The sequence below is a fragment of the Hermetia illucens genome, chromosome 4, assembly GCF_905115235.1.
Source record: "Hermetia illucens chromosome 4, iHerIll2.2.curated.20191125, whole genome shotgun sequence".
In the NCBI taxonomy this organism is placed as follows: Eukaryota; Metazoa; Arthropoda; class Insecta; order Diptera; family Stratiomyidae; genus Hermetia; species Hermetia illucens.
In genome coordinates, this window is record NC_051852.1 from 102,811,537 (window position 1) to 102,828,052 (window position 16,516).

The following is a 16,516-nucleotide window of genomic DNA, read 5'->3' on the forward strand; positions in this document are numbered from 1 at the left end:
ATCCCCGTTGCCCTTCTTGCTAGGGAGCGTCAGGCCATATACAAGCGCAAGGGAGATGAGCCAAGGGAGGTGGTTGCTCGCGAAGAACGGCAACACACTCTAGACGAGTGGCAGCTCTCTTGGCAAAATGAAACTAGAGGCAGATGGACTGCGCGGCTCATCGGCAACTTAGGTGCGTGGCTGAATCGGAAGCATGGTGAGACTGACTATTTCCTTACCCAATTTTTAAGTGGGCATGGAAATTTTCAGTCTTACCTGCACAAGATTGGAAAGGCGCGTTCTCCGCATTGTGTGTTTTGCAATGGAGTTGTGGAGGATGCCCACCACACTTTTTTTTCTTGTGGAAGGTGGGATGGGGTTCGTCTGCAACTCTATTTCAACACAGGGGATCTCTCTCCAGACAACATTGTGGAAGAGATGCTGAGGACTGCTGACAGCTGGAACCGTGTTGCCCATTACGTTCGGGTCCTTCTCGTTGCTAAGAAGATAGAACTCGACCGGTGGAGGAGCCGGATGGCAGGGGGTTCCTTGAACTGACAGTTCCCTTCCTCCTCTCCCCTCCCGTTGGTGAAAGGAATTCCCTGATTTGAAGGCTCCGCAAGGCGGGAGAGTTCGGGGGCTGGCCCGAAGTAATGTAACAAACGGTTCCAGGCTAGCTCTCTGACGATGGGGAGGTGTTTAGTTGGTAGTCCGACGACGTACCGAATCGGGAGTCCAACACTGTGTGCGTTAATGCATTCACCTACCGTACCCCAAAAAAAAGGCAGAACTTTTTTAAAGATTCATTTCGGATTAATAGTAATGTATCTAAATGAAATCAGCAAGGGATCAAAATTTCTCTATGGAAAGCTTAGCGGAAGCAAACACGCGTAACATTCTCGGTAAGAGATGCATGTTTGCTCTCCTAGGAAATGAGGAGGAGATAGATGCATCCAAAATGAATTTTTCAGATGTATCCGTTTCCTGCTGGAATAAGATAAAGGAACCCCCACACAAAAAAAACCATCTAGGCGACATCACCTCGTTCCTACTCGAAAGGTGTACAATGAAAACTGGCTGATGGAACTGGAGGAACTACTGGACCGCATCTCCTTCAACAAAAGCAGCCGTACTTTCCGCTGAGAAGACTGCAAGCGCCAAACGGATCGCAGATAGCGCACTGCAGAGTGAACTACGAAAAAGCGGAATGAGAAAGACGTGCATGAAGGAGACTTTATCCAAGTAGTTTCCAGGATAAAAGAAAAGAAGTCACTACGCCGTCTATCTAAAGACAAGGAGGCTAGAAACCAAAAGCCAGTAAGAGAAAAGACGAGGGAACGAAGAAGGACTAGACCGTCGGCTTTGCCCATTATGCCAACGGACAGCAACTCATATGCGGAAGTCCTCAGTGAAATCCTCTACAAGATGAAACCCGAGGACAATGGAAAACGAAGGGTGGCGGGGTCCACGTCGAACTAGGCCCGAAGACGACTAGTAACAGTACGTTCTGCGGAGCGGTCAAGAGACTACTGGAGGAGAAGGTTTTTATTTCTAGTCTAGAGCCTATGTGCTCTCTAAAAATCTGAGATCTTAACTGGCTCACAGAAAAGGTTGAAGTAGAGGAAGCCATAAAGTGTAAATGTCCAGATGGGGACGGCATTCGACTTCGTGTTTTCGCTCAAGACTGAAGGAATGGCTTTGCCTGGATTCGGTGTATAGGAATAACGTTTTTTAGCGTTTACCTTTTCGGGTTTGTGGTAGCGTTGCAGCTGACACTGCCGTAAACTCAGTGATGAACCTGAAAACGTCAGCGTGTGAGCCTGCCATGCCCCGGAGGGGTCCCACCCTTCTATATACTGGTGGACGGCAGAAATTGTCGACCTACCGAAGAAGTGTCATAACCTCCGCCATTTGGCACAACGTTTACACGACCGCGAAGAGGCATGCACCATAAAGGCGGAGTATAGATCAGCAAAGAGGAGCAAAGACTCCGCAGTGCGATAAATAAAAGCAGAAATTCGCAATTAACAGAACCTAGTCAGCGAGGTAAACGGAGGACCCGTAGGGACTTGGCTATAAACTTGTCACTCGGAAAATCGGGTCTCTGCGGAAACCGTGCATACTAAGTACCGCATTGTACAGGCGTCGAGGTTCGCTCTCTTTTCACAATAAGAAAGCTGGAATAAGCAGTTCTTGCCTTTTAACACAGAAGGCGCCAAGTCCTAAATGAGGGCACTTTTCCTGGTCGCTGGAAGGTGGCGAGGCTCGCCCTAATCAGCAAAGGAAAAGGAGACCATGAGCTGCCGTCTACATATGGATCGCTGTATATGCTTGACGTGTCCGGATAGCTGAGTGGTTAGAGCGCAAGGCTGTCGTACGGAAGGTCGCGGTTCAAATCTCACTGGTGGCAGTGGAATTTGTATCATGATTTGACGTCGGATACCAGTCGACTCAGCTGTGAATGAGTACCTGAATCAAATCAGGGTAACAATCTCGGGCGAGCGCAATGTTGACCACATTGCCTTCTAGTGTACCGTTACGGTCTTGAATGAAGTGCTCTAACACACTTCAAGGCCCTGATCCAACATGGATTGTTGCGCCAACGATTATTATTATACGCTTGACATAGCCGGCAAGTGCTAATAAAACTCATCAGGAGTAGACTCGCTGAAGCGATCCGCGCCACTGGGGACTTATACCCAAGGCAGTTCGGGTTTAGGGCAGGGCGAGCCACGTTGGATGCTGTTATGGAGGTCGTGGATGTCGTTGATCGAGCCGAGGCACACAGCCGCCGATCTCGGTGGATAGTGCTCCTCAAAACGCTTGATGTCAGAAATGCCTTCAACTCCGTAAGATGGGCAGGTATGCTAGTCACATGTGGACCTCGTGGATTTCGCCAACCTGACCAGGAGAGCAAAAAAAATCTGCCTTGCGTGAGTCGCTCGAGTCATCCTTCACTTTCGTTTTTTTACGCTCTTATGTGTAGCAATTTGATCCCCGATTCTATCATGAAATTACACAAAAATCAATTCAAGCTCAAACTTGGGACACTTTAATGTACATACGCCTTCTTCAATCATTTTGTTCTCTCTGTTGACTGCAATTGTCAAAGCTGTTTTATTTCGGTTTGAAGTCAAGGCCAGCAGACTCTTTGCAGAACTTTTATAGGCACAATGGATTGCGATCGCCACAACTATTGTTCGCTTCATCACACCACCTCCGAGCAGATAAAAGGGGTATGGAGAAAGAACGGAGAGGTCCTTTCTTCTCAGCCCCATTGAAACGGCACTTAAAAGGGGCACATTTTGATATCATCATGCTAAAGTTAGAATTACCACTCCACTCCCTGGGCGTGCGACCGCTAAGAATTTTTAGCAGGCTTAAAAAGAGAAGACATAAGTCTATCTCTGGTATACCTTTTTTAATCGCCTCCTCTCCGAAGGTGGGGAAGCAAACCAAAATTTAACATGATGATGCGAAAATGTCCCCATCTGAAGGGCCATAACTTTTAAGCGTGGGCGACAGCTCAGTCTCCGGTTGCCTCAGACAACAAAAAGACAAATGACTGTGCATGTGGCAAACATCAGACAAATGTCTGGTTCAGACAAATGTCTGGTTCAGACAAATGTCTGGTTCAGACAAAACCTTTTTCTGCATTAGATAAATATCTGTTTGTCTCACACATAAGACAAACGTCAGTCAAACAAATGACTGAGCCACACCCAGACATTCTTTTGAAACAGAAAACGTCTGAAGCAGACGTTTGGCTGAAATAGACACAGACATTTGTCTGATGCAGAAAAGGATTTTGTCTGGAACAGACATTTGTCTGTTTGTTGTCTGAGGTAGCCAGGGACATTTTCCTATGTCAAACGTAAGTTAATAATTTCCGAGTTATCACAATCTCGGCAGATGCCGGATTTTACCTAATACTAGCACTAAGTGCCAAGCAGTTAGGCTCGGACGATCCTACCTACTTAAAAACTAAAGGGGCACTGGTGGTGGTGGCCGGTGGTAGGTCAGTGGGAGAATCCGTCGAGTACCCCCCGCAACATCGAGCACGTATGCAGAATGGTGTACTTCTGCATGGTTTGAACCAGACTGTGCGAAAGTCCCAGGACATCAAGGGAAGCCGTGAGGGATTTAGGTACAATACCTGTAGCTGACAATATTATGGGAACTACAACCACCCGCTCGAGACGCCAAATTTCTTTGATTTCCCGAGCCAATGGCTCATAGTTCACCTTCTTCTCCACGTATTTCCGTTCAATGTTGCTATTATGGGGGATAGCAACATCAATAATATACGCGGAGCGACCCGTCTTGTCAACTAGCAGTACGTCAGGCTTGTTGTGTGCGGTATGGCGATCAGTCAGAACTTGCCGGTCCCAATACATGCTGTAAGCAGAACTATCAAGTACTGCTTGCAGCTCATATCGGTAAACCGAACATGTTCCCGTGATCAGCCCATGCTTATATGCAAGGTTTTGATGGATAACCTTACATACAGCATTATGCCTGGTGATGTATTGCACCGGTGCCATAACAGTACAGCCAGAAATGAGATGGTCCAACGTCTCTAACGCCGAACCACACATTCTGCACTGGTCGTTCTCCACCCGTTCTTTCATGATGAGCTTTTTATAAGCTCGGGTGGCGACCAAGCCATCCTGAATGGCACACATGAACCCCTCCGTTTCAGCAAAGAGCTCCCCAGCACACAGCCACCTGTTCGACAGATGCAAATCGACAAATGGCTGCCAAAGACAATTCACGTGTTTACCGTGCATTGCCTTCGACTTCCATTCCTCGATCCGCTGCTGGTCCGACTTCACCCCACTCAGAGGATTGAAAGATCGATCCTTCAAGTTTAGTGGAGTCAGTCCACAGTCTGCCCTACAGACAGCCGCATGCAAGGGGCTCGCCTGCTCTTTACTGTAAAAATAAGCGCGCAGCGAGTCGACTTGGCGATGATGTTGTGCCGCCACGTCAACCACGCCCCTACCTCCGATGTCACGAGGCAGGTTCATCCGCTCCACGGCAGACTTTGGATGATGCATTCGGAATTTGCATGACTGTCGCCAAAAACTTTATTAGTTTCGGATCAATGCGATACAGATGTAGGATGTCGATTAGCCAGGTATGCGGAACGCTATCAAAAGCCTTGGCATAATCGATATAGCAACTGAAGAGGTTTCTTTGGCCTCTAGTTGCTTGTCCTACAACTACCAAGTCGATAATGAGTTGCTCTTTGCAACCCCTTGACCCAACTCGGCAGCCCTTCTGCTCCTCGGACAGAATGTTGTTGGTCTCGAGGTGCGCATTGATCCTTCCACTAATAATGGACGTGATGAATTTGTAGAGGGTTGGTAAGCAAGTGATCGGTCTTGTGTCTGCGGGGCCCTGCTCCGTGTCCTTCTTAGGGATAAGGTAGGTAATTCCCGCAGTGAGGAAAGGTGGAAATTCCTCCGGCCGACTCATGACCTCATTTATACTGCGTGCCAATCGACTGTGTACGCTGGTAAATTTCTTATACCAGAAATTCTGCACCCGATCCAGACCTGGGCCCCTCCAGTTCTTCGAGATGTTTATGGCTCGTCGAACTTCCTCTTCGGTAACATCCGCGAAATTCATGCCAGGTGTATTGGCATGGCGGGTGCCTTCGGCGGTGATCCACTCAGCATGCTGGGCAGGTAACCCCCAAAGTCCACCCCAATACTCTTTCGCTTCCGTCACCGAGAACTGTATTGTCTGGGCGCTCTGTTGGGATTCGTTGAGAGATCTGAAAAAGCTCCGCTGGTTCCTCGCGTATGTTGCATTCTGGACACGTCTGGAATAACTTTCACCATACCGTCGTAACCGACTGCATATGACAGAAAGTTTCTGTTTTAGTGTGTCCAGAATTTCAACTACGGGTGTCTCACAGGGGATGGCATAGTTCCGGTAAACCCTCTGCACTTTATTTCTCACCCGTCGGCTGGCATTGCCAGTGCTGATCTGAATCAGTCTAGCAATGTCCTGCCTTAGTGAGTCCCGCCGACGTTCCAGACGAATTTTCCATGGTGGATCTCTTTTGTCACTCAAACCAATAACGCGAAAGCGAATCTTCTGACCGTGCAATCTGATAGCCGCAACTGCACCACAATACACAAGTGATTGTAGTTGCAGCAGCGACATATCAGCACACAGTCGAGATGCAATCTCATCATTGATTTGAGATAGAATTCCCGGAGTTGCTGGAGATGCATAGAGCCTGGGAATACCTGGTCTATGCAAAGGATCCATATCCGAGAATTCTATACACGCTCTTTGGAATTCGTCCCGAACTTCAGCGGAAACCTCAGCTGGACGGTGGAGAAGAGTGCTTCGGCGAGTACTGAACCTGTTGCCTGCAGTGCGGCGTGGTGTTGTTGATGCCGCCGCCTCTGCCCCCATCGACTCTCGGTCACCAGTTTCCCCGATGACTTCAAGTCGAACACGTTCCCTGATGGTGGCCGGGATTGTGTCACTGCGAGTGATGAAGCGGTACTGGTCTGCGACTCGCTGCACAGTCACGTGCGCGAATTGCAGGAAACGCTCGACGAATCTCTGGTGCAACAAGGGGCGGTAAGATGTTGTACCCGCTCCCGCCGTTATTTCGTAGTAGGAGCGGATGATGAAGAGGTTCATTTCTTCAGTCCATTTCATCCGCTTCCTACGCGAACCTGCTGAAGTGGTCGCCACAGATTGTGGCGAAACAGCTGCAGCAGGCGGAGCTGTGCTCCTGGTCGTCGTGGCGCCTAGACGTCGAACCGTCCCACGACTAGCGGTTTCGACGCCGTGCTGTCCATTACGAGAGCCCGACCCAGTCACCAAGTCAGACGACTCCCGCCGGTTATCCGTACCGGACCTTAAATTTCTCCTTCTTCTCATTTTTTGGTGGTGCATTTTATCCCTAGCTGCCAGGTGTGTAGATAGCTTCCTTAGTAAGTAATCTGCAAGACTGCAAAGTTCCTGCACTTTCCTCACCTACCCCCTGAGACGCTGCGGTGGCGTACAGCCATTCAGACTGAAGCTATCCATCCCTCCTCCTTTCACAACCGGGCTTGGGACCGGCTTCGGCGGAGTTATTATTATTACAATTATTAATAATAGCGTTTTCAATACGTTTACATTACAAACACGATACAAATATGATGCATTCGAAATTTGAACATAGTAGTCCGTATCCACCGCTGGACGTTTTGCAAATCAGTCTCCATCCACGACAATATTCCTAATGCATATGCCTGGTTTTCTCCGAGAGATGTCATTTCAGCATCAGCGTCACACGTTGCAGGAATTGGGACAGCAGAGCATCCTTCAAATCACAAACTCAAACATGGGTTCTAGGGAATTTTTAGGTATTTGTAAAAGTCTGTTTTGGTCATAGCTTGGACGTGGAGATCACCAATGCTAATATCTGGTATGCAGCTCGTGATAATCTTTACGGATGGTTTGGATTCAACACTTGTCTAATCCAAATTCCATCCGAATATCATGAATAAACATGTTTACTATTCGTAACAGACTTCTAAAGTGGTCATCAATACCAGCATACAACTTGTTGTCATCTAAGTACATCAAGTCGGTCAGCTCGCATACTTTGTTGCAAAACCATGTCCTCTAGCATCGTTCAATAGCCATGATAGAATAATTACCGAATCGATAATGGGTTGTTTTTTGCAACCCCTTCACCCAGCTCGGCTGCGCTTCATGCTCCTCATACAGAATATTATTGGTCTCGAGGTACGCATTGACCCTTCCAATGTTAACGGACATTATGAACTTGTAAAGGGTTGGTAATCAAATAATCGGTCTAACGTCTGCAGGGTCTTGCACCTTGTCCTTTTTGGAAACGAATGACCTGGTCCATGTCATTTGCCAACCAATGATGTATACTCGTAACGTTTTTATACCAGAAATTATGCACCCTATCCAGAATAGGACCCCTCCAGTTCTTCGAGCTATTTATGACCCGTCGAACATTCTCTTCCGTAACATTCACAAAATGCATGCCGCTCGTAGTAACTCCGCTGGTTCCTTGGGTACGTTGCATTCCGGACACAACTGGAGTTACTTTCGCCATATCGTCGTAACCGACTGCATACGACAGAAAGTTTCTACTTTAGTGTGTCCAGAATTTCAACTACGAGTGTCCCACTGGGAATGATATAGTTTCGGTATATCCTATGTGTTTTGCTCTTCACTCGCCTGCTGGATTTCCGATTGGCAAGCTATTATCAGCTATTTGAAAAATGACACGAATGACATTCCAAAATCTCCATCAGAGTTCTGACAAAGTTATAACTGGCTCCTAAAGCAGCGCTGTTGATGATAATCGACTTAAGTTAAATTAAAGTAAATATATTTTTATTTATTATTCTGTTAAGGGAAAATCGCACAGCGTCCTTAAAAACTGTTGTGCCCCTTTTGCTGGTTAAAATGTACTTATTAATCATAGTATCTCAAGCAGGTTAAAGGCTAACCTTTAGGAACTTTTGTATATTCCTTACTTCCAGATCTTTCAACTTTGCATCTGGTATTAAGTGTTCTCCCAGATGCCTCGACCTACTTTGCATAAATACCGGATACTGTTCCAGGACGTGTATAGAGGTTTCATCAGCCTGCAGGCAGTCTCCGTAGATATTCCTAGCTTCCCTAGGTGGTAGTTCAGCCGACAATGACCAGTGAGAATTCCCACTATGATTCGGAGGTTCTTTTTGGTGAGGTTTAAGCAATCCTTTGTGCGCATGGGTTCGTATCCCCCAATAAGCACCCTGGACTGCCCCATCCCTGGTAGGCCAGCCCAGTATAATCCCCTCAACTTTTCCTCTTTATTTCTTAGTATCATAGCCATGAAACCGTTTCCGACTCCACAGAAGGGTTCTGGCCTGTGTAAAGGCGTCCGTGCTCCCTTCTTGGCTAGTTCGTCCGCTGCCTCGTTCCCTTCCAACCTAGCATGGCCTGGAACCCAGAGTATCCAGACCTTGTTGGACGAGCCGAGTGTATTCATTCTCTCAAGGCATTCCCATACCAGTTTAGAGTTCACCTGGTTGGACCTAAGTGCCTCAATCACTGATTGGCTATCGACGAGAATAGCAATGTGCACCCTGTACTTCCTTTGGAGATTAAAGGAGGCACATCTGTCTATGGCGTATGTTTCCGCCTGAAATATGCTAGTGTACCTACCCATTGGCTCAAAGTACATTTTCCTTGGATCAATGACACCGGCACCTGCTTCCTCGGTTGTGATGGATCCATCAGTGTACCAAGTAATCAGTTGCTGGCTATCCCAGCCACGCTCTCCCAGTTTGCCTTGTTACTCCAACGTGGTGCTCAGAGGTGGCGGCGAGGAAGATGGGGCGGCAACCCTATCGGCCAAACCAAAACCAAGTGGCCGAGGAGAACCTCCATAGTGGTGGTACCGGGAGACGCTGTAATCGCTTTGGTTTGCCGGCCGTGATTCAGTAGGCGAATGCTCCAAAGGCCTAATCGGGGCGATCAGACCCGAGTCTGCACGGGGACTCATCTGAAGTGGCAAATTGGTCACGAAACCTTACCAGAGGTATACTGGTACCATGGGAACCGGGAAAGCCCCTGGACTCACATACTTCGGGTGAACTCCTATTGTATGTGAGGACAGCTCGGTTATTTGCGGTTGGCCCCCCTAGTGGGAGTTTCATGATGGTTGTGGTTATGCTCAAGCGAGAAGAGACCTTCGGGCCTCGACGTGGTGTTGCGTATCAACACGGGTGCCGTACTCTATAGTTCGGTAGAGATTTAGGTAATTCTTGCATCCACCAGTATGAATGCTAAGCCATGCACTTGGTATAGACTGGTACCGTTGTTGCTTGTATCAGCGGGGCTCTGATTGTGGTCACAAAATCAATCCGTGTCTGAAGAGGACCGTAGGATTAAGTCTCACGACAGGTGCCTACGTAAAACACCATGAGCTTCACTGTTACTCCAACGTGTTTCAAACTTCTTATCAAAGTGAAACCTTGTTGTCATGTTATCCCTTGGTATCAGTAATTCGGGATACCGCCTAGAAAAAATATCAATCTTCCTTCGGTTTAGGCAGCTCCCCGCCTCACTGATACTTCCGGCCATCCTGAATATTGCCCTCTTTGCCTGCATCTGTATGTGCATGCCGTTGGGCATGTCCTTATTGCCCCACTGATACACACGCAAGTCAGTCTTAGGAGTTTGTGTAATTCCCTTGCTTGTGTGCTGAATTCGGTTCTTTCTGCCCAGTTTATCGCTCCATAGGTAATCATTGGCCTTACTATTGCAGTATATATCAAAAGTAGTATCATCGGGCTGCAATCCTATTTTTTCCTGCTATGGACCTACAAGTCATCAGAGCTCTCGTGGCTTTCCGACATGTGTCTTCCAGAGTAATTTTTGATCTAGCGTAATTCCCAAATATTTGACCTCTGTTTCTAGTTACACATCCATGTCATGTAACCTTATGGCTCTCAGGTGACCAAGCTTACGTCTCCCAGTGAATGGAACTATGGTGGTTTTAGCTGTATCGATCCACAGTCCCACCTTCCTGCACCAGGCACTAGTAACCCTTAGGCCAGTTTGGATTCTATCACATAGGGTATCTTCATATTTGCCCCTACAGATTAAAACAAAGTCGTCCGCGTAACCCTGGACTTGTATTCCAGTATTTATTAACACGTCCAAGAGTTCGTCCACTACCATACTTCACATAAGCGGCGGCAACCTTGAGCAGTGTCCGTGACAATGGAATTTGTACCTGTCGGTAGTTCTATTTGCCTGCTTTCTAGCATTTTTCCCATCCCTTTCGGAATAAAGACCACTTTTGCTCGTTTAAAAGTACGCACTGCCCACCTTAGCCTAACTTCTGATCATACCTCTTTTGCTAGTTTCCAGTTCTCCTTTTATTCGTTGTTGGGGTATCAGGCAGAATGTTGTCGCTTGCCACCGTGGGGTAGGACCTCGGGAAATGAGTTCTGAGAAGCAGGTGTAACCTGTCTTCCTCATTCTCGGTAAATGTCCCATCTTCCCTCTCGACGCAGACAGAGGAAATTGCCCCGCCTTTAGCTACAGCCTTGTTCTGTGATCTGTTCAAAGTCGATGGTAAACGACTAAAAGGCCGGCCGAAACAGCAGTAGTTTAATACGCTGGATCAGGATTTAAAAGCCTCGCGATTGTATCCAGATCAGGCATTTGATAGATCCAAATGGCGAAACCAATCACAATGAGGCGACCCCGCTGGTGAACGCGACAAAGGCTGAAGAAAAAGAAGCTTTTGTGATCTGTTCGATCCCTTCACAGAATTCCCGGAAGCTGGCCCGTTTTATTTCTCTGATCGCGTTAATATACGCGTCAGTGCATTTTTGTACTTTTACCAGTCCCCGGTTTGTTTTGCCCGGTTGAAGAGTTTTCGTGCCTCTGTTCTCATTCTGACCAGGTTTGTGTTCCATTATGGTAGATCCCTTGATGACTTAACGTTCTTAGTCAGACAGCTGGCCTCATAAGCGTTTTCTACCACTGTTTCTACTTGCAGTTCGCATCTGGTGTCATCACCCCCTTGGAGGTGGCCAATGTTGTTGTTCAAGTGCATGGCATAGGATTCGCAATCCATTTTCCTGGGATTCCGTAATATTCTTTTTATTCCGGAGTTACCCTCAATGTCAAATCTGATTATTCTGGAATCAGATCGAACACCCTTCAATTCCTGACCATCCCGTTCATTAGAGTATTTCCTAGAGTTATGTCTAGTACTTCCTGGCTAGTGCTGGTCACAAATGTTGGAGTATTCCCTAGGGTAAATATATGTTACCATATTAAGAAGTAACCTACTCTTGAAAAACCAAATCAAATCAAACCCCCGAATGCGTGCCATTTGGGAAAAGAGAAGATGAGACACTCTTCTGGCAGGCGAAACTCTTAACTAAAGACCAAAGACTCCAAAGACTCATCGCTCATAGACTAAAATTTCAGGTAGAGAGTGATACAAACATTAAAACATAGGACAATCTACTGTTATTGAAACGTATATTTTGCATGTTATACATAACCATATTTAGTTCAGAAAATATTAAAAAAAGTAAACAAAAAATCATTCCAAAACGATCTTGTTATCCCACCTTTTCCGACTCTTAGGAAAAGATCCTTTTACCACCTTTCATCAATGACTTTCGCATAATTCCCTTTTCTGAAACCGTTGTCGTTACGATCGTTCCGTGTTGAAACCGCATAATTGGTTCCTTTCTTGAATCGATTATTCTTGTTCATTCCGCTCCTATTAAAATTTGAGGAAGGCGCGTCATTTTTTATAGCTCTGCTATTCTGCAGATTTCTGAGATCGAACCCGGCCGGTATAGCGCTTGGCGGTATCTTTTGCTGTGCAGCTAATTTCTCCTGCAGCGACTTCCGCCTATTGTGCATCCGATCCATCACGACCCTTATCGCACTATGAGTTGGCGCGTTGCTTTGCCCGCTAATCACAGATTTATCGCAGTCGATTTCGTCCATATCTTTGGCTTTTCTGTTTACTTCAGTTTCGTTTGAAGTGCTACTGTCGTCCTTATCATGGCAAGTTGACTTTGGTTGAACAACTAAAGGAGCTTGAGTCGATTTTCCGTTTGTTCTCGGAATTGTTTCGGAATCTCCAAATTCGCTTCCACTTTCTTCTTGTAAAGTTGTGTACCCTTGCTTGCGATTCTCAGAAGGCGGCGGGGGGATACTCTCCTTGTATCGTTCCAAATGTTTTTTACGATAAACTCCGCCCTTCAGCATCACAGGATTATCGTCAACGAATCCGTCATCCTTCTCAATAGGCAATTTTTCGGTAGCAATTTTCCTGGTAAGCGCGACACTTACCGACGATTCACATACCGACGCAGTGTCGTCACCGACCGTCGAGTCCTCTCCCTGTCCTTGGCATATTTGGTTTCTTAACGCCCAGTCAGTTATCTTCCGTGTAACCTCTTCTTTATACAAACTCTCTCCGTCGTTTTGCATTTGATTTCTTATTAACATTTCCTTGGGCTCGAATCTGGCCACGTTCGAGAGTTTATTTACATTGAACTTCGACACGAAAGATGCTCCCTCGTTGTTTTGCCACCTGGAGATCTGGTTTGTGCCAATTTGCCGCATGACTCTCAAGAACTCTTCGGTGTGTACCGCATGATTGATTTCCAGCAAACTAGCGTCAGCTTTGATGATTTGGTTCGTGTGCGTGATGAACTCCAAGTTGCCGAAATACTGCCCTTCCTTGCTGATAATGTGCCGCACGAACCTTATGTGCGCGGCTTCGTAGATGAGGTTCTCGATCGTCCGGACAGCCAGCGGTGACCATTTGGAGGTTGGGTGAATTTCAGACTTGCATGTTTCAAAATTAAACTCCTGTGAATAAAAAAAGTAGTAAGATGAATTCCACCCTTCCGTAAATGTTCAATTCCACCAAATCCTACCTTCTCAGCAGGAATTATGTTGTTGATGCCTCCGAAAAATACGGAATCCTCGGGAGGCTCCCCGACGTCTTTAGGAAATCTTTTTATCCATCTGCCTTCAGTTTGGAATGGGATCCTGGCGGAAAATCAGTGCGAAATCAGGATGTCAACAATCTCATTGTAGGATTTATCCCTAAACTCACCCGTAATCGATAGCCCAAACCACATACTTGGTATTGGCAATAGTGAATTGTACAATTTCGTCACACTTCGCCCGGATCCACCGGTTAAACGAGAAATTGTAGACGGCGACTATCTAGAAACCAAAACATTGATTAGATTTTGCAATGAGGAACTTAGTCCTTCGCGCCTAATCCCAACATACTCAAGAAAAATTACAAGTTACACACACCCAGTAAAAGGACTGAGACTGAACAATACCTCGTTGATTTGCGCGCGATAGCAAGACGTCGGTAGTGGAGGCTTATTCGAGAGTAAAGCGGACAATCTGCCCTCCCACTTCGATAGTTCAGTGTTCCGGAAGAAACTGTCCTCGTACTTGTACCAGAACATGTGCGGGTTAATGTAGTGTGTGATTTTGATCAGATCTGGATCCTCACAGTCGACCATCGTGCGTTTTTGATGCTGTTAGTACGATGAAACCACAGAACAAAAACACTTGCCAGAACCTCAAGTGACATTTGCAAAACGCGAACGCCGACGCCAAAAGCCCACTTCTTCCAGTGCTTGTCAGACAATTTGTTTATTTACAAGCCACTTCCAGCGTTACCAGCCGTGAAATTTAAAAAATATCGTAAGAATCATGGCAACAAGTGGCGCGATTTACACGGTTGAATTGGAATTAGAATTAAATTGAATCCATCTCATTATGAAAACAAATATTGTATTAATAAAATATTGCAATTAGGACTTGTTTATACAATACACTAAGTGTAGTGAAAACTAAAACAGAGCATCACTGAAAAAAAAACATAACAATAATCGATGGTGCAACAATCTAATTTGAGCATAAACGTATTGAGCATTTCATTCTGAAATCGTAACAACATGATCAACATTACTTTCGTTCAAGACTATAATTCTTACCGAAGCGAAAATATCCGCAAAAAAATTGATACTAGAATGGAATCCCTGTAACTGGACGCTCCATTTATAAAAGTTTTGTTTTTCTTTTTCGATTCTTTCATAGCTAAAAATTCAAAATATTCCTCGAGATAAAAAAATTAGATAGATGACTACTGGTGGTTACTTGATGTTGTGTGCCACTTATATATACATGTATATAGCCCAAAACAAAAGAGTTCATGCACCACATACCGAGAAAGACAGTTTCTTTCCAATTGGTTCCGTCCGCCAACAAACGGATGACGAACTCAGGCTTCCCTCACATCCTTAATTTAGATCATGCCTAATGTTTTTAAACGGCATTTATGGCGTTTATCAAAACGTGAACAGGAGAGATTTTTAGGGATGCTAGAAGAGCGAGTTACGTCACCCATCATTCCTAACATACCTAGATTGCCATTGATCCAATATAGTGATCGTAAAATCTTTGAATGATGATTCTTTTCGTCGCTTACTATTAATTGATCCCAATAGTCTTTCAAATAGAGATTTCTTTACACACTTTGACTTAATTGATTTCTAATTGAGCGGATTGTTCAATATTTCCTTCTAAGTGATTTCAAGTGATAATAGACTTTTACGTAAACATTTGATTTGATTACCTTCTACCTTAAAGTTATAAAAACTCTTTAAACTCTAAGTTTAAAGTTAAGGTATAACTATCGTTACGTTCCACAGCTTTTATCCTTCCTTAAAATATTATGGTAAAAGAAAGGGTATTTGCTTCATTGAATTCAAAAAATATCCTTTCGGGATCTTCCGGAATTTGTATAACGATAATAACGATAACTGTCGCACATCTGAGGGAAATGCAAATATTAAAGAAAGCTTCCAAGCAGACGATTTCATTAGCCATGCAGCACTTGAAAAAGGGAGTATACTAAGAACAAATTCCTGTTGTGGTGTGTGAGAGAACGACCTCGCAATCTGGGAGTTATACATATCTCAAACCTATCTAAACCTCGTCTTCATCTTGAGTACGTCATCTGTGCAACTTTTATCTTATCTCTTATCTCAACTGGTGCTATACCCAAAGTGCAACGGCCACCCTCTTAACATCCCAAAACGTTGTTCGTCAAAGGATTGTATCTGAAGGTTTGGTTGTCACTAAGTAGTTAAACAGTCGTTTTTTGTGGATGATTGATCTTTATGCATTGTTATACCTCCCAAACAATTGTTTGTCTCGAGGTTTGCCTTCGACGCTTCCTCGGATGACATCAATTCAACAAAGCCGAATTATAGTGTCATTGAAAATTACCTACTCACATGACTTGAAGGAATTGAACCATCGGCCGTTTTGCACTCTCGGTGTTTTCATTAAGGATTTTCAGCGACAAACTCACCCTGTAAATTTCCGGAAGAATCGCCGCAACCATCGTCACAGTTAATGCCTTTTTCCCTATACTATCAAAATGTGACGGGCCTCAGAACCAAGCTGAAATTATCTCATCATCTGTATATCTGAAACTTGGCTCATTTCTTGTGTACACAATGGAGAGCTCTTCGATGGTTACTCTGTCATTCGTTGCGATCACGATTTGCAAATGTTAGGTAAGCTCACGGGGGTGGTGTTTTAATTGCCGTTAAACAACAACTTTCTATTACTCCCATCATATCCTTAAGTGCCCGTCCTTATGGGTCGCTCATTACCCTAATTTTTCCTCCGAAATCTGCTCCGTTTATATCATAGATGGTTATGGTACCTTGTTCGTGTCGAGCCTATCATATAGAGGAATTTCTCGATGTACTTTCGAATATCCTCCTGGTTTACCTTTCATCCTCTGCGCAATTTTCCTTCCATTGAATCTCCAGATTCCCTTAGTGTTCCATCCACTCTATTAATTTGGCCCCTTCGCACTTAGCTCCGATCTGTTCATGAATTCGTGTTCCGCCTCCCATTTCCATGTTAATCGCAATCACAATAACCACATTGTCGATTT

The 16,516-nt window shown here is 45.3% G+C and overlaps 1 protein-coding gene across 1 annotated transcript; it reads right to left on the reverse strand.

Moving 5' to 3' along the window:
• Positions 1-12,016: 12,016 nt before the first annotated feature.
• LOC119655785 lies at positions 12,017-14,173 on the reverse strand. The gene is made up of 4 exons (XM_038061876.1): positions 13,872-14,173; positions 13,634-13,746; positions 13,452-13,566; positions 12,017-13,383 (listed from the first exon to the last, which is right to left on the reverse strand). Exons 1-4 carry the CDS (start codon positions 14,058-14,060, stop codon positions 12,151-12,153), a joined length of 1,650 nt encoding a protein of 549 aa, XP_037917804.1. The 5' UTR covers positions 14,061-14,173; the 3' UTR covers positions 12,017-12,150.
• Between the last annotated feature and the right edge of the window lie 2,343 nt (positions 14,174-16,516).